This window comes from Ammodytes marinus (assembly GCF_949987685.1).
Source record: "Ammodytes marinus genome assembly, chromosome: 12".
Taxonomy (NCBI): domain Eukaryota; kingdom Metazoa; phylum Chordata; class Actinopteri; order Uranoscopiformes; family Ammodytidae; genus Ammodytes; species Ammodytes marinus.
The window spans coordinates 11409482-11428520 of record NC_137216.1 but is presented as its reverse complement, the minus strand read 5'-3'; the positions used below and the strand labels follow the sequence as shown (position 1 = coordinate 11428520).

Sequence of the window (19039 nt, the reverse complement as noted above, 5' to 3'; positions counted from 1 at the left end):
CTTCATTCTGTTGTTTATTCTCCCCAACTCTCCGGGACTTTTGAGTGTATTTACGCCTTTTGAGTGTAGTTACGCCGCGTGCAGCCTTCTCTGGCTCTCTTTCATTTGATTTGCATCACAGATCTGAATTTATTTTCCATATATTCGCTAAGCTCACCCAGTGTTGGTTGTTGGGGAAGTTACTTATCATACGAGAGGAGACATGTAGGGCAGCTAGCAGCTAGGCTAATAGTAGCCAGCTGGGACAGACATGATAGCGAGCGATTACATTACAAGCCTCGGACTGAACTGATTACCTCAATAAAATATTCAGGCTGAGACACGGCTTGCATTTGAAAACACGTATCCTGAAACAAGCACTAAACAGTCAACTTTATCATGCCCGTGTTTACGTGCATAGGGATGTACGTGATGCATCCCTACAGCTGACTGTGGCAGAGTCACACATCGGGACAACTAATGGCCCGTAGCAATATTCTTCTACTTCTTTTAGCAAACAGATACAAGGGGGGTATTTCTTAAACATTTTTCATCCGTGTTTTTGGCGGTTGGTTCAGTTAATAGTGCAACAACTGCTCGCAATTTCTGCTCTGCTACTTTGCTCCGGAGTAGGCTTTCAGCCCCTAACGACGACCCCGCCCACGTTCAGCAGGTACTATTTGCGGTGGAAAACGACCCGTGCTGCTACCAAACCAAGTTGAGTCGAGTCGAGTCGAGTTGAGTCGAGTCGAGCTACATTTGCGGTGGAAAAGCGCCATTAGTAACATTACACCTGTGCAATCGGGTAGTTGTTGTCCTGGATGTCCAGCGGAAAGGATTAGAGAGAGAACTGCAGCCTATTGACTTCCCTTTAACTTTTCTGACTTTTTACTTTCCTTACAGAGACAGGTAAAAAGGAGAGAACCCTTTCTCACATTACATTTTCTATGTCAGCACCTTGAAGTCCGATCTGACATGAACAGGGAGCCAACGAAGGGAGGCTAAAGTTGGTCTAATGTAATACAATTTTGTGGTTTATGATTCTAGCTGCAATATTTTCGAAACATTGAGAACTTTTACCCTAGTACTTGCAGGTGGTAGACCAGTCAGCAAAACATTACAACAATCAAGTCTGGATGAAAACATGGGAAGTCCTGCGACAATTAAAGACATCTCTGATCTTTTGAAATTCACGTTGTGTTCTGAACCAAGAAGTTTGACATTGGGTAGTAACAAGTTATTTTACACATGTTGTGCTTTTGCAAGATGAACAAATGAATGAAATGCATTTATCATTAAGAAAACACACAGAAAAATATAGTTTTAATTAAATTAATTAATTATTGAATATAATAATAATAATAATAATAATAATAATAATAATAATAATAATAATAATAATATTATTATTATTATTATTATTATTATTATTATTATTATTATTATTATTATTATTATTATTATTATTATTATTATTATTATTATTATTATTATTATATAAATATACCCTAACCCTAACACCTTTACCTCAGCACTTCGCACCTGTAAAGCAATTTGTTTGGCCTTGTGTCTGAATTGTGCTATATAAATAAACTTGCCTTGCCTAACCCTAAATATTATTCTTATATATTTATATTATAAAAAAAATATATTTACAGGTAAACATGCTAATCTATGCTAATGATAAACATGCTAATCAACATCTTCTGTCCATCACTTGATAAGAATGTTTCCGGCTTCTGTCTGGTCCAATTGATTAGGTGACCCACACGGGCACCATGACACAACTGCCTATAAGAATGTAGAGAAGAAGTTTGGCATTTATCATATTCTCATACACAAATACCATTGACTGAGTGACATGAAGGTTGTGGCTAGCTAGCTATGTACATACATCTGAAAAGGAACAGTTTGAGAATGACGCGCAAAAACGAAGGCTTCAAAGAGAGAAGGACCTTTTTTTTTTGGTAATTCTGTGTCTCCATTTTATTCCAGAACATAGTACTAAATAGCTCACATAGAACACAGTTGATTTAGCTTTAGTTCTCTTCTCAAAATGCACCATATAGATGAATTCTACTTTAAAAGGTTCCAATTTTTCAGGTTAAGGTTTCAATTTTTCAGGTTAAGGCGGGCCTGCCCACCCCACCACACCACACCTTTTAGCACAATAACTTGGAGAGAGCCTACAGTACTACGTATATAAAATGGATGTAGCGTCCGGGCTGACTGCAGTTATTCACACGGCATCCCGTTCTCCTGGCTTATGTGCGTCGCCATCTTGTGAGATTTTTAGTCCGCCTCACGTCGGGGGGAGGGAGATACGCCCATCTAGCTGACGTATACCTCCGAGGCAAAGTGAGGGACAGCGAGCGGAGAGCTGTCACTCAAGAGATCGCGCCAATACATTTTAACCTCCAAAAGAATAAAAACTAGCCTGCTAGAATAGAATTCACCCCCCTCAGTGTTGTCATGGAGATATGACCTAAACATACAGACTAGAATGGTTTTTTGGACCAGGCCGTAAATAGGTTTAATAAGACTGTGAAAACGGCCTGTTTAACAAGTGAGTCAAAGAAAAATTGCTCAGTCTTGGTACCACGTCCTCGTGGCCGTTGTAGGTACTGCAATGTTTGTCACTTCCTTATTGGATGCTGGTAGAACTCGCTGTGGTTGGGGCTTGCTTCACTCCAAGTTATTCCACGGTGCTGTTAGGCAGGGAGTTTACCATGAACCCTGAAGCTGTAGATGCAAGTGTTCTCCGTGTTTCCCCAGTTGTTCTCTATCTGTAGCTTCACATGCCTGAAGAAGCCTTCGTCTGGATACTGCTCAGTGAAAAGCATAAAAACAGGTTTGTATCTAGTAAAAACAGCAGCTCCAACTCAATCTATGGTAGTTGTATGGTAGTTTTGAAGGTGGAGTCAGTCTTGTTGACAAATAACTTTTTGTCAAAATAAGAGAATATGTCCTGACGATCTAATACCTGTTTGTGCTGAAAAAAAAATCAGGTATTAATACAAAGCCTAAGCTCTGTACACTTGTATGAAAACAAAGAGGATGTAAACAAAGGGGACACACAGTATGTACAGGTAGCAGATCATGAGGAGATATTCACCGATTTTGACTAAATACATTTTGACAACAAGCATGCTGCAGAATCGCTGGCTCAACCTTTAACTTTTGCAGCATTTAATATGACAGAAAGACATTTATTATTAATTCATTAAAAGAACTCTGAATAGTTGAAGCTCATATCTACTCATTGTCCTATACTGTACAAAGCCATGACATTCATGAGAGCATTACTGTATCACTTCTATCCCACTCACAGGCAGTTTGAAGGTCTGATGTGCTTCACCGTCTTCATCATAAAACAGTGTTCCCAAGTAGGTGCCTTCATCTTCTGAGGTCGTCATTCCCTGGAGGAGTAAAACAGACCAGAGATCAGCTGGAGCTTAGGTTTTGCACTGTGTGAAGAACGACATGTAATTCCAGGGCATATCCAGGATACTGAATGAACATGTGACTCACATAGATAGAAAATCCCCTGGGTGCACTTGTGATGTGGCCAATGAGGGACTGGTTTTTTGTTATGTGGCCGAGTGTCACATGAGTGATGGAGACTGGGTGGGACAGGGAGATGAATAAATGCCCTCGGTTGCCTGAAAAGGGCCAGCATTGTCCTGGATGTAATAACGAATATCCCTGCAGGGAGAAATGTAATACTTTAGTTTCCATAGTTCATAATACATAAACAGTTTCTCAGTGTTATTTCTCATTAAAACCTTAAAAGCTAAAAAAGAAAAGAAAAGTGTAATTACAATCCAATGTAAAACAAACTATTAATGTGTGGCTGTGTAGTTCATATACCTTGATCACTCTCTGTTGTGTTCTGCATGAATACCACGAGTAAGATAAGCTCTTCCACTTGTTTACTGTATGTTCTGTGGGCCAATGTGTATCTGAAGATAAGTCATTTAAAACTCTGGCGCCTGCATGCAAACAAATCGACAAAGTTAGAAATCAAACTCCAAACAATTTCCACTATAACACACATGTATGTCACATGATTATTGTGAGACAAAAGGACATATGATGGACATGACATACCTTGACATGCTAAGGCAAAGTTTGGTATTGTGTCTGCCAGAGGAACCAATGTGTTCATGTGCTGTCTGAGTGACATCAGTTCCTGCTGGACTTCTCTCCTCTTCATGTGGTGGTGTGAGATTCCTGAGAGAAAGAAATATGATATTTTTTATTAATAAGTAACCTCTCAAATTGGACAAAAAACTACAATAAAAGCAGTGGTCCAATGTTTTTCTTGTGGACCGGAAATAATTGCAGCACGAGGTTTAAAGTCACTCACCAAGCGCCAGGAAGAGAAGGAGGAGCAAACTGTAGACGATGTTCCTCTTTGTGTCTGCCGAACAAACACAATGTTTAACGCTTGGTAAAGGAGAAACAAATAAACCAGAGAGGGTGGTTTGGATACTCTCGTAACTGAAAGTCCCACTAGTTTTGGTAAGTGTCTGTTGTGTGTCAGTGGTCAAGATGTGGTTCACTTGAGTATCACCTGTCAATGTCTGAGTCCCAATGGTGGGAACCTCAGTGATGGAGGTCTGGGTGGTCGGGGACGTAGCGGCCTGAGCCCTTAACGTCATGAGGTCCTGGCATTTCAGTTCCTTGCTGTCGTCGTTGGGGACCAGCCGGGGAATCGGCTCGCAGTACTCTGAAGCGAACCGAGGAACACAAACAGAACTCGCCGTCATCCCATAAAAGATCCTAAAAGATGGAACAGAAGCTCAAAAAAGACTGATCCGAGTGACGAGTTATAGTGTGGTAACCCCTCAGCATATTATGCTAACACAGTACACAACATGTGTAAAGGACTACAGCGACTCACTTGTTTGTATAATACCTTGCATCCTGCAGGAGGTTCCTTCTTCTCAACATGACTGGAAATGATTGAGAGACAGAAAGGGCAAATAATCAGTGACACACACTCTTCACTACACATGGTGTATATTGTCACTGTTAACCATAGAATGAATGTCATTAATGGCACCAAGGCAATACACAGCTAAGAGGTACGTTATATTACATAATAGTAAAAAGAACAATGTGATACAAAACATAAATATGTGAATAGGTGATTACTGCCTGTGTGTAATAACTTACCTTCTCCGGACATTGTTTCCTCCATGTGTACATTGTTAAAAGGATAGGCATTGCATTTCATTCTTTTAAACTTGGCAAAAGATCCTAAAGGTTTGCAGCAGCGTTTGACATTGTGACGTGATGACACACAACCTGCAGTCATGGTGAGAGAAGTGAATTGCTGAGCTAGAATTAGTGGAGATTCTTGAGATTGAAAGTTAAAATGGTTAACAAATGTTAATAAATGGTTCAGAGGTAATGATAATATCACAACTGAAGGTTGATGCAGGCCGCCTGTTTACTGTGATGAATGATTCTATCAGTGTCATGAGGATTCTATGGTGTGAACATGGAACATTCCTGCATTCTATATGCAAATTAGACAGATTCCAATGACTTCTCCAACTTTTTTTTTTTTAAACTTAGTTATATTATGCCATTTTAAAACTATCTCTTTTGCCATCATTTAAGGCTTCATCCACTGACATTGAACCCAGGTTAAACTTGTAAAACTCTGCATCAAAGCAGGTCTCCAGAAAAATTATCTAGACAATATACCGATACATTTATTTATTTGAGGAAATCCAGATCAAACAGTAGTCACCTTGACATTATTGGTTAAATAATAGTAGAGATAATGTTCATCGGTTATTTTGAGACTTTTAAAGACAACTCTGTTTTTGGTCCGGATACTACAAAGAAAATCATCTATAGATGTAGGAGAGGGTATGCAGTCTATGGACCTTTTATTATTTTAACATATCCAGCTGCCTGATACTAATGCTGTTGATAAATGCAAATTTAATTCGCCCAAAACTGTATACCAAAAAATAAAGATTTGACAATTTGCTTGTTCAGTACATTATTTTGAATTATTCTTGTCATGTTTACATCAATAATGTAACTGTACTGAAGTCTTAGTTAAATACATTTTGAACTAGCTTCACAATTGAGTCAATTCCAGCTGTTAAACTTCAAAGATGCACGGTGTCCAAAAAAAGTCGTAATAGCACTGCTACCAGAAGATTTCCACATCAGTATAACAATCATCTGCCACCTTCTTTGAAAAGCTAAAACATTTTTTTTAGTGTGTTCTTAAAGAGACCTCGAGGAACTTTTAAAAGCTTATGAAAGTCTAATTGTTCCTCTGATGATCATAAATGACCTGTAACAGAAAACGAGCACAGATGTGCCTGAGGAGAATGTTATGGGCAGTGAAATACATTGTAAGTTGGAGGTAAACAGAGATACAGGCACACTGCTGCCAGGGTTCAGCATGTGGCAGCAAGGAACAACAATGTACCACGAAATGCTCGGGGAAGTGAGGCACTTTTCAAAAAACCAATAACACTGTCTGCAACATCAGTGGGATGGTGGGTGTGAATAGCACCGCTTGGATACTCTTTTCACAAATTCAAAAGATGGATAAGTCTCTCCGGTGCTGTGTAGTGTGGTGCTAATATTTCATAGAGGGCTCCAAACCTTGAACAATTTCTGCTCCGACAACTGCCCCACAACTCCACAGTCCCCTCTGCGCATGAGCCCCGGCACCACATCAACCTGCTCTTTCCCAGAAGCCAAACTAATTTACACTGTCCACGCCTCACTACACCCACAGGCATTCTGCTGCATAAAGAGTGAGAGGATTTTGAGCGCCCGAAACAATCCCAGATGAGGGCAAACTGCTGATCTACACCAAAGCAGGGTCACGTTATGCTTTGTCATTGTTTACAGCCCCCCCTTCAAGAGAAGCAGATTTTTATTTTAAGTCTGTTCCAATCCCTCTAGTCTAAAACTCAAATAGTTTCAATCAAAGTGGCTGTGATCAACTTGTCCTTATTAATGGATGAAGCACGCGGTGTCAGCGCCCGCACCATGGGGGCTGTGGAGAGAAGTTGTTTGTCATTTACGGTGCTAATCAGCTTAATTGGAACGGGGATAATTACACATTAAGACACACTTAGATGTTATGAATCCCCTGCTCGGGTCCAACTTTAAAAGAGCTAACGGCCATTTATGGTACATTGTAGGCAGCGAGAAGATTTAAAGCGACGACTGTAGCAGGACTTCTTACTCTGAAATGAGATGTCCAGGGAGATAATTAAAGGGCAACCTTTGCTAGTGGAGCTATTGGAGCTCTCAGATGATTAAAACATGGTTCAGTATTTTAGGGATTTTTTTTTTCTCCAAATGGTTAAAAATGTATTATATGAGGAGCCGTGAGCCGTAATAAATAAATGAAAAAAAAAAAAATTAAAATGTATAACTTCAACACTGGAGTTTGGCTAAAAGTGTACCAGCTGTAATTTATCTCTAGTGTCTGAGTAAGAGTTGTCATAACATGAGTGATGGCTCTCTAGGAGTCATTATGCATAGAGCTTTTTAAAACAATAATCAAGGACGACCATCTGATCAGAAACCACTGCATACACAATGTGCCAAGCATCTTAAAATTGGAAGACGACCTTTTTGAAAAATAAATGTCCAAAAAGAGCTCAATTTAAAAGTGAAATATGAGACTTTTTTTTGTCTTCGGAAAAGGAACATAATGCATGCCTTGTTATTAAATGAGTGTCTATAAATCACAAAGGAGTCATTATGTCAAAGACAGTACAAGTCCTGTGAATTTAAGGCTTTTACTCTGATGGCACAAACTGCACAAGGTTACAGGAACCTTGCTATTTCCTGAGAAGCTTTTTTCTTACCTATAATTTGTAGTTTAGGAGAATATTTAAAACAATAAAATGTCTTGGTTGTCATGAAGGACAAGGACGTTACAAACACATTTCAACATCCTTCTCGTCCTCCACACTTTTATGGCTCAGGAATGAATTTTGTTGTTGTGGCTGATACAAATGTTTATGAGCCTCCTCCAGTTATTACCCTGCACCCAAAGCATTACCTAAGGAGCAACAGGCAAGCTGTCATGTCCTCCCTTTTTCTGCCCTTGGTTTGATCTCACAGGCTGCTCTGCCTTATTGGAGGTAAAGGTGGTTTAGGCAATGTAGCATTTCACAATTTTCTTTTCTTTTTTTAAATTATTATTAATCAATCTGTATTTTCTAATGTTTTTCTTGGGTTAAACACAGTCAAGGCTTTAAAGCACAATGGTCTTTCAAAGAAACTATTTATGACTTTCAAATTCACTTTTTGTCAAAATCAGTGGATATCCCCTCACGATCCGCTACCTATACGAACTGTGTGTGCGCTGGAAGAAAAAAAATCTGGTTCAACAATGGATTATTTTTCAGCGCACACACGGTAAACAGGTAGTTAATGGTGAGGAGATATTCATTGATTTTGACAAAAAAGGGATTTTGACAACACACCTTTAACTTCCATTATTATAGAAAGCACAGCACCTCCTTATTCTTATTTGCTAGATTTTAAATACTTAATGAAACATGGCGAGCATTTAGTAACATACATACATGATAGGATTTATCTCCCAAAAATATGCAGAGAAAGAGGAATAATGATTCAAATGATTATAAATGGGTGGTTCCTTATGATCTGACCTTCACAGATATGGCAGGATCCATGAAGGGCAGGATGGAAGACTGGTTAGAGACAAACACAGTATTCTGTTGGCGAAACTGATATCGAAATGTAAACACAACTATCTAAAGTAAACTGTAACAGTGTGACACAGACACCAGCGAGCCACTTATCCCTGCAATCACACAGAGGGGATTTCAAATCAACTCTGTTTGTTTCATAATTACAGCTGCTGGATCCAACAGATGCTCATCACAAACAAATCCCCTCAATGCAAACTCCTTGTAAAACAACTATTCTACAATTTCACACTCTCATATTCTACGTGTCAGTTAAATGAATGAAAGGAGCATACATTTAAAATTAAACACTTTTGATTTTGTTATCAACACAAATTCTGTGAAGATTTTGTCTGCATTTGCTTTGAAACCTGTTATATAATCCAATTCATATCGTACATGGAAATCCACAATTCACCTTTTTAATTTGTTTGTTCTTTCATTGAGTGTTCACCAAAAAGAAAAAGTGTCTGGCTGCACAGCAGGAGTTTTGCTTCCAGTCTGAGGAAGCAAAACTGCTCCACTGCCTCTGACATGTTGGTTGGTACTCTGTGGAGTTATTTACTTTGGATCTAATGGAGAAAACAACACTAGTTGTCACAGCATTGGAAGTGTAAGTTGGACCCGCTGCTCTGTAGCACTTCCATCTCTCATACATGGCGAGCACAGAGATCGTTCTGGAGTCTGGAGTGGACGCTAACGGTCCAACCTGAAGTTTTCCACTGCCACATTCATTCAGTGAAATACAAAACGCATCCTTCATGTTTTATAAGTATTGAAATAGTTTATTTTTTCTTTCTTCTTTTACATAAAACAAAGAATATCAGTAATATACAATTCTCAATTTGTACTACTAAGGTGACTGTCACACAAGAAACATCACTGTTATTACTGGGCTCTGAAAAATAAAAGACATTTAGAAGGAGAATTACTGTAATAAGTGAGACGGACAATATGTGCAATACATGGTAAATTAAACTCATCAGTGCTGAGTACAAATACAGGGCATTAGAGTAAATGTTAAAAAAATACAACACTCTTGCTAGAGTGACGCTCTTCATAATGTGAGCCATTTTTAAAAACACAGATGCCATGCTCCATCTACCCGTATCAGTACAGCCAATCTGTTCCCTGATCCGTTAACTCCTCGCACGCTACATATTTCACTTATTGTCGCTATTGGCACGAAGACAGCTTTCGTTTTGCAAAATAATACCCTTGAAATATACATGTAGCAAGTGAGTTAAGATTTAGAGAAGAGGTAAATACAGCAAATGACTTGACTAATGATATTGTGCAACATGACAGTGCTCCGTAGTGCTACATCACCTTAAAACTGTAAACTGTCTCTAGTGTTCCGAAAGAAGGATATGGCTATAGTCACCGTGACAAGTGCGATATGTAGATTTTTTTGCATTCATTTTCTGTATACTTGATAAGCTCAGAGCTAAGTGTTTGGCAATATGCATTTTGGCAAATATCTACACATGAAAGGCATGGAAGCCTACCAGGGTTTGGGGGGGGGGGGGGAGATAGCAAAGCAGCTAAAAGCTTCAAATATGTGGGGATGCATTCAAAAAACACCAAAAACATTACTATAAAGGACACTGCATACATAATAGAGAGAGAGAGAAACTGAGCAACCATTGTGAGATATTTTTACAGTTCAATGTATAGACAAAAAAAACGACGAGGAAAATATTGAGTTCAGGTCATATCCTTAAATCATTACAGTGAAATGTGGTGCGTTCACTGGTCGCAATGAAATGTTCGTACACTTTAAAGTTGAGGTTTTGCTTTTTTTAAATCCACAGCATCTATCAGAGACAGTATTTTCCCTGAGCTAGCACAACAATGTCCACTATGTGCCTACTATGTGCTTTAAAACTAAGGTTACACATGCAACAACTCATTGCTTTGTCTTGATGTCATAACTGTGGAGACATGTATAAATGAATGAAAGTAGTTCACACATGCAGAGTTTCGTTACAAGTTGGGGTGCACAGCTTTTTTTAAATGATAACAGGCATAAAAGTCTGACGCAATGGGATTGATATTTTAAAAAAAAAACCTTCGCTTGAGCAATGTCTTAAATAGTGAGCAGTGCGTATAAAGTTTCACACATCAGTAATGTTGTACCCTCTTGTGATGGAACTCGCTATATGTTGGATATCAGATTCATAGGATGCGTTTGCTGTGGTTAGAATAAGCCCGAGGGTGGTTGCATGCAAGTTGATATTAACATTTTGACAATAAAAAAAAAAGTTTCCAACAAGATAGTGCACACCTTAAAGAATCACAGTAAGGAATAGAGCTCATGAATGGCTATCAGTAGTAAGTGCTGTACATCAAACGTCTTCATGTTGAAAGTGTGTAACCTTGGGTCTATAAGGTTTTTATTGAAAATATTTGAATGGAACACGTATTGTAGCTTAAATATGTATGCGATGGAAAGCATAATGACATATTCACACAGACATGTATGAAAATGGCGTGAATGAGCAAATGAAGGTAGGTAAATAATCTTTGTTCAGCAGAAATTGTAGTGCAGGTTTTTCATTTTGCGTCATTTATCTCAAAAAGTGAGGGCAGCTGGTGCCATTGTGGAGGTCTGGTGGTGAACTGGCTGTGCTTGTGCAAAGAGATTTACATTTTTAAACCTGCATTAATCAGTAGGCTTTTGTGCATAATACAATAAAATAAAATGGCGCCTTTTTATAGCATCATCTGGTTCATTGCTTTGGTTGTACATATATGTACGGTCAGATAATGCCCCAAGAGGACACAGCTACTGAGTGACGGGTTTGGGTTTAGTCGAACAGGTCTTAGGCTAAAGATCCCAAATGTTTTCATACGAGTTGGTGGAGACCAAAAGAGAGGTAAAAAGATATCGAGAATATAATACTTTGAATATTGCATTTGTAAAGTGGCCAGACACAATTGGGTGTGAATATTACTCCTGTCTTCTGGATTTAAAAGCACAAATACGGATGTTATTATGTATGTATATATGTATGTTGTAATGTGTTTTTGTGTGTAGGTAATTGCAGGGTATAGACTCAATCCATGGTAGTGTCCAGTCCACATAGTTCCCTACACATAAAAAAAAATAATCTATTCTGCTAATGTCCAGTAGATGACAATGAACACATGTATTGTAGTAAATTACAAAGTTGTAATTTGCAAACTTATTTTAAAATAAAATTATTTATTTGGTTGATATAAATGAGTCATTGAGTTCCCTGTGTGTTTAACATATTACCCAAGGAAATGAGTTGGATATTAATGTTGTTAGTAACACAGTGTTTAGAATATAATGCCAGAAATAGAATTTGTATGTGCTGCAAAAGTAGGCCGAATCAATAAACTAAGTTACACTTATGTTAAGGTATGTCCTTGAATATTTTTTCCCTCTGTACAGTAGCTTGAGAGCTATTAGCATAGGTAGCTAGCTAGTATCGTTATGGCTAAATGTAAAAATGCAGCTAAATGCCGCTAACATAAGCTTAAACTGGGCATATATTCATTAGCATGTGTTAGATGTGTTCATATGATGGCGACGATTACAGCTAGCCATGGCTGTGCTACAGTAGCTAACCTGATGGGCCTACTCCCAAAACAGAGAGAAAAATGCCAATCAGCTGCAGACCTCCAAAATGGCTGCCAGAAGGTTCAGTACCACACCTGAAAACTTACTCAGTGTACCAACACTGCAGTGAGCACAGGTGGAAGTCTACAATACCAAGCTCACTTATTGTCCGGTTGTGAGCGTGTCATCCTGATACATATAGACACAGTGTCCAAACGTTGGGCTCCAGTCATCCTCCGGTTGTCCGAGGGATAAATCCAGGTCATATCCTGATTCCTTGCTACAGGTTTCACTCGATCGGCTTCATGAACTCTGAAATGGAAGACGCAGAGTGAGATCATGTAGCACAGTGCTATCATGTCCAAAAAAACACCTGCCATTCAAAGAAAAGCGACAAATACTGCTGTAAACTGTTTTGTATAATGCAATATTCAGAAAGGGGTCAAAGTCTGGGTTGTTTTGGTTAAGAGATGGTCACGAGTGAAATTCAGTAATATTTGATTTTTCCCCCGGAAATAGTATAAGCATATATCAATAAAAAGTACAGTTCCTCTATATGCTTGCAGAGAACATGAACATACACAAGCAATTTAAAGCTCCCATATTATACACTTTTCGGTTCTATTATACACCATATTATATGGTCTTAGTGGTCCCTAATACGTTTTTCTTTAATTGTTTGCTGAAAAAAACTTTCAGATAATTGATTGTACTATGCTGATGTTCAGCTAATCTCACAATGGCCTATTTTTTTTAAAAAGAGCTGCAGCTCCCCTCGTAAATATACAATTTTTGAGCTCCCCCCGCCCCCTGTCCGGAAGCGAAGCCAGATACGCCTCGCCCTCTGTCTGTCAGGGCTGTGGACCAATAAGAAATAGGGGTGTGGGCTGCACAGTGGAAGCTTCTGGCTTTCCAGTTTGTGAGGTCAGAAACGAGGAGAATTCTGACTGGAGTATATTGGGGGGGAGGGGTGGGGGTTTCAGAAAGGGGGAGAGTGAGAAAAGGAGAGATTGTTATTTTTTTAAATATTTTGGCAGTCTCTAGGCACACCGTGGACCCATGGATATGTTAGAACACATTTAAAAAGTGCATTTAGCATAATATGTGACCTTTAACTCAAAAAGGGAATTCAGCCGCTCCTTACCACTGACAGCAGAGCCCCTTAAATTACAGTTGATGGTGATTTCAATAGTATTAAAGTGTTGTTGGAGGTTGGTTTACCTATCAGTTTCAGTTAGTACTGCTTGAGCAACTTTAGATTTTTTGATATTGAAAAACTTGAAGTTTTTAATTGCAATGGGCATAGATGACATGGAAGGAATCCTGCTAGACCCAGAGTTTGAATAATGGTGGCCACAGGCACATCTTACCATATAGGCTACCAAACACACACACACACACACACACACACACACACACACACACACACACACACATACACACACACACACACACACACACACAGTAAGTGCCGGCGTTAATGTACTGTAGTAAGATGCAAATGCTGCTGTTTGGGAGACTTTTGTTAGTCATGTGTTTAGTGGCCACCATTAAGCTTACTTTCTGCTCAGTGGGGATGGAGATGAGGAAAGTGCAGCATTTAAAAGAGTTGCTTTGAGGCAAACTGCTGTGTTTACAACGTGGGAGAGGGACATTGTTGCACTCCTCTTCCTCTTTATAGCTACCATATTCTGTACTTTGACAGTTTTGACAGTCAATAAAACAGAGTGTGGAACGATACTAGTTCCTAACTCATGGGACAAACTGTGTTTTCAGTCTTTTTACCTCATCCTTTAGAAAAGGCTTTTGTGTGAATTTGAATACAGTATTTTCCTTTTTTTTATGTATCGTGTCTTACAGTTGGCCAGCTGAAGTCTTGTTTGCTCTTTCTGTTGGCTCGGAGTGGCGCGCGTTTTGGATTTGATATGGGTCAACTTCTTTGGTTCCGTTCCACCTGGGGAAAAGCACAGAATGAAACTCATTTCAGAGGTTTTGTCTCGGCAGTCCGATTTAATTCCCTCTCCTGTCAATAAGAGGGGACAAATGTGGACTTAGGAGAACACAGTGACACTGAATAAACTGGCATCTGACATAGTCAAAGAGAGCACAATTATTATTGTGGAAGAATGTTCTGAGCTGAACACATACGCAGCAGCGGCTGACGTCTTGTAAGATGATGAATGTATAATTCCCACTTCAAACTGGCTTCCACCTGAACTCAACTCAACTAAAACATTGGAGTTTAGTTTGCCAGATATGAATGACAGTTTCGATTTCTTTAATCAAACAGCTAAAAGTATTCTCTATTTGTCAGACGAAAAGTTTCACAGGAAGCCAAAACTTACGCATTTAACCTTCATAGCATTCATTCTGATGCAAGGTTAGCAATCTGCACTGTCTGTGGGCACAGAAGAGCTTCAGAGTCAGATTCTCATTCCAAACTAACTACGACTTAGCAAGACATAGTCTACAACTGAATTTATTTTTGTTGTTGTGAGACATTAATCCATCTTTGTATTCATCTGCAATAACATACAATGTTAAGCATCTTTGGCTAACTAGCTTTCCTATGGAAGTAGTATGTGCCTGATCTAGGCCAAGGGGAGTTTCATTAGGTGCTGTACATTTTTTTGGGTTAGGATAAAGGCCTCATTCTGGCATATGTACATGAGTAGGCCTATTTCCCAATCGCATTGGAGTTGGTCCTAGAAGCTACACTAAGACATTAGATCTTAGATTGGGGTACTTTACACTCCACAACCCCAGCCAAACAGGATAGTGCCATATTTGCCTTACACATTGTTAAGTTCTCATCCTATAAGCCTTTTCTCTGGTAATGTTTAGTTACTGTACGAAACAATTAGCAATAAAGGATATTTAGGCCTACATCTTCTGTAATAATCACATCTACCAGTTGTCATTTTATCCTGAAAAATCCACGGTTGTTAGATAGATGTGAGAAGACTGGTTTTCTTTACCTCCTTCTGAAATCAAGGACCCATTTTTTTAAGACGCAGCAAATTGAAAGCTTGACAGACATACGTGTAACATCACAACAGTAACTGAGGGGTAGGCCTACTGGGTTTAGTAAAGGGTCATCTGGTTGTTTGAAGCACGCTTTACTGTATTCAAATTCACATGACAACATAAAGAAAACTAAAAACATGGTCACAAATTATTCCCTGAGTAATAAACCGCGAGTATTTATTTTCACACTGGCTTTTAATCTATTAGCCTAGCCGACAGCCACAACTTGACTTGTGATTAACTCCACTGTGGCCATTTGCCATCTGCTTCATTCTGAGAACATGACTAGTTTGTTAAAAGCCACCATCGCATAAAATACATCTCTCCTCTTGACAGTGTTGATTAGCGTTTTTCTCTAGCACGTGCTGTGTGATTAGCATTAGCATTAGCATTCTGAGCAGAGCAGGCCATGTGTAATGTGTTTCCTACTTCATGGAGGCTGTCTGTGTATTTATGAAGGCTCTGGCTGTTGTGATGCCACACCATGATCACTGCTGCTTTCACTGCTATATTATATGCATTTATAAAGTAGAAATGCGTTCCATTAATTTCACTAGCACACTTGTCAAACTAAGCAGAGAACATGAAAGGAGTAGATATCCATAAAGTGCTTTATGTCCGATTATGTCATGTGGGAATGTAGCTTCATGCATCTCATTGGAGTCCTCCTAGATGAATGAATATGGATTTACCCAGCAGAACTTTAATTGGCCGTCCATTTTTTAAAGGAACTGGGAAGATATTTTTATTTTTATTTCAAAAATAACTTTTATCTTACAAATGGAGTTGAACAGGTTTCCTTAGATTATCCTGTTAGTGGCTCTTATTATGCCGACTCATGGACAGGTCGCATTGATCAAGTTGAAATGGGGTTATCTATGGAGAGTTTATGCAGTTGAGTGAGTTTTGTAAATCTGACTTGAATGCTACAAGCAAAACTCACAGAAAAAGGTAAGAGGGGTGTAGCATAACAAATGTATATACCGTATTATGTTTTTGCATTAGGCCAGATGTTGTGACCCTTATCACTTTACTCAAACATTTTAACATTTTGTTTAGATCTGTTTATTCCTTTTCATTCCTTCACACAACACAGCAGCCTACAAATATATTTATAAATTACTCCCATATATAAACTATGCCCAATTTCGCCTCTGTCTTAGTTTCTCTTTTTTCCCATTTGCGTGATTTAATTCTACACATCTTGTAGAGTTTTGTTGGAGAGAGCCTGAGAACCTAGAATGTCATTGCTAACGACTGAATCAGTAATTATAATGCACATTACAAACAGAAGAACTTTGACTCGACTCCAAAGCACTACATGGACAAAACCCTATAATGAGCATTGTCTTTTTACTTCTGCTGTCCACACACATCATGCTTCTCGCTGGAGCTTGTGTGGGCTTTACTGTACCTTGTGGCGCTCTGGGTAGCCTGCTCTGGGGGGTATCACACACACGGGCAGAGGTCAAAATGGGTTGAGACTGGGGTTGTTGGATCAAGGGCTGGTGGAGGAAGGCCACGCCGGGGAAAGGCACTACTGACTGGATATGGGTGACGACGGCTGGGTCGGACAGGGAGTTGGGCAACCCCCCATGGCTACTGTCCCTAAAGCCGGAGGGGATTCTCCAGCGGGGCAACGGGGAGGGGGACACGTCCTCACTGCTGGAGGACACAGGGACACTGGGAGGACTCAGGGACTGCTGCTCGGGGGTGGACGAGGACTTGGGGAGGAAGTGCAGGATGGAGGAGAAGAAGGAGCAGGATTCGGGAAGGGGGATGGTTCCGATTCCACTGTCCAACGTTCGCATCTTGCAGCCTGCGGCACAACAAGGAGAACATTTGAAGTGGCGGCGAGGAACAGGAAAGAGAGGGAGAACGACATGGAATGGAACAACAAGGGGTGACCATGGTTGAAGAAGTGGTGCCAACGAAAACTTTGAAATAACATGTGAACTTAAATAATATCTAATTTGTTCCATCATGTTTCTTGCACTGTGACTGACTGTATGGAGTTATTTCCCTGTCCTTAATCAACAGTGTGCATGGTCTTTTGGTTTTGATAGCATGGATTTTTGATTTTACATTCAGGTTTTGTGTTTTTTTTCCGCTCAGACCCTGCCCTCACACACGGATGAGCAGAGTTAAAGAGTAACCGCCCGTACAGGACGCTCTGAGAAGTAAAGAATGACAAAATCTGGAAGTGAAATCAAAAAACATATGCTCTCAAATGTACCACGCTCTTGAATAAATAAAGGGAAATAACTCCATAGCTCTGCACCAGTGTTTCTAGAGAAACGTTAATGTCAAGTAAAGCTGTTAGACTTTTGTAATAAACTGTTTCTCATTCTCAAGTGAATCAGTGACAGAGGTTTCACTATCAAACGAAGGCAGCTTAACCAATCAATAATAATGGATCTTCTGTGCATTATCATTAGATTATTTACCATCATGCCAATTTATTATTTCTGACAGATTACCCTTGCTGTTTGTCCCAGCTCTTAGCACATAGTGTTGTGTTTTGGTCATCAAAGCACACATGCAACTGACGGTTGGCCTGTTCTTTTCTCTTCACTCACTCTTTAATTTGGCAATGGTTTCCTCTTAAAAGCTCAGTGGAAAAATGGGGAACGAGTGTGAGGCAGGGTAACGATTTGATTTAGCTAATTACACCATATGGGTAACCCTGTCACAGAGAAGCACTCAGCCAATGCAAATCAAACCCACTTGAACCACTGCTTTGTGTTAAAGATGTTGTTCATGGCTGAGCCGACGATTAGCATGCATCAAACACACTACAGTGAACTATGGAATGCACGTAATGGCTTATGAAATGATTTTAAAATACACCATATGTGTGTATTTTATTTTCAATCAATCAAACATAACTGGCAAACAGACACAGTTATGTTGCATGTGTTGTTTCTCAACTTCTCAGATGCGGAATTATACATTGTACAAATCAAAGGTCTGAAATTGTGCCATCAGAATCATACACTATATAATAGTGCGTACACTATTGACACTTTGTCCTTTGAAAGGGGAGTTTGTATCATTTACATTTCTGTTGAGCTACATTTGAATCAGAGAATCATCTCTCTTTCTGGACAAGTCTTCCAGGCGCCTCTTCAATGAGCACAAAACAAAAATAAAACGAGGATACCCTGAAGCTGTTGCCATGCAGGCTTGTGTTTTGATGTGAACCCCGTGGCAGGAACCTTTAGGCAATCACACACTGGAGCAAAGGCAACAGCTGCTCCCCCTTTATTAATTAAGGCATGCACACATGAGACTTAACACCCCCTCTTCTGGGTTTCTAAGATCAAAATGTTCTTTTTTTAAACTTTTTTCTTATTTCATTTTTAAGCTGCAGAGGAAAAAATAATGAGATTTTCAAATGGGTCACAATACACTTAATTGTATGCTTAAAAAAAGCTATCTGGATAAGGTAAGGGTAAAAATGCTTCAGATAAGGCTGAAGCTATTTATGCCCATGAGAATGTAGTCTCAGGCTATTAAATCAAAACATGCATAAGGCCTACCATAGTTACAGTTTAGTGTTTACTACTTTTAAGTCATGAAAAGATGCAAACTACTCACATCAAATTTAAAATGAACCACAAATGTCAGTATATCCAGCACTGGAAACATGTCCATATATAGGTCAGAGTAGCCTTGAGGTATGGTCAATTCCAGTTCAATTCTAAATCTGTCACAGTAATATGAC

General features: G+C 39.3%; 1 protein-coding gene across 1 annotated transcript in view; it reads right to left on the bottom strand.

The window, feature by feature from the left end:
• Nucleotides 1-2690: 2690 nt before the first annotated feature.
• Nucleotides 2691-19039, bottom strand: part of LOC307258757 (nck-associated protein 5-like) — a gene marked incomplete at both ends in the record, with an annotated part of 59286 nt that continues 42937 nt past the window's right edge. The window contains 9 exons of the mRNA XM_080038412.1: nt 2691-2804; nt 3309-3398; nt 3850-3923; nt 4090-4212; nt 4349-4402; nt 4556-4711; nt 5161-5292; nt 14144-14239; nt 16727-17131. Coding sequence (XP_079894538.1) covers nt 2691-2804; nt 3309-3398; nt 3850-3923; nt 4090-4212; nt 4349-4402; nt 4556-4711; nt 5161-5292; nt 14144-14239; nt 16727-17131 — 1244 coding nt within the window. The remainder of the gene's footprint in view (nt 2805-3308; nt 3399-3849; nt 3924-4089; nt 4213-4348; nt 4403-4555; nt 4712-5160; nt 5293-14143; nt 14240-16726; nt 17132-19039) is intronic.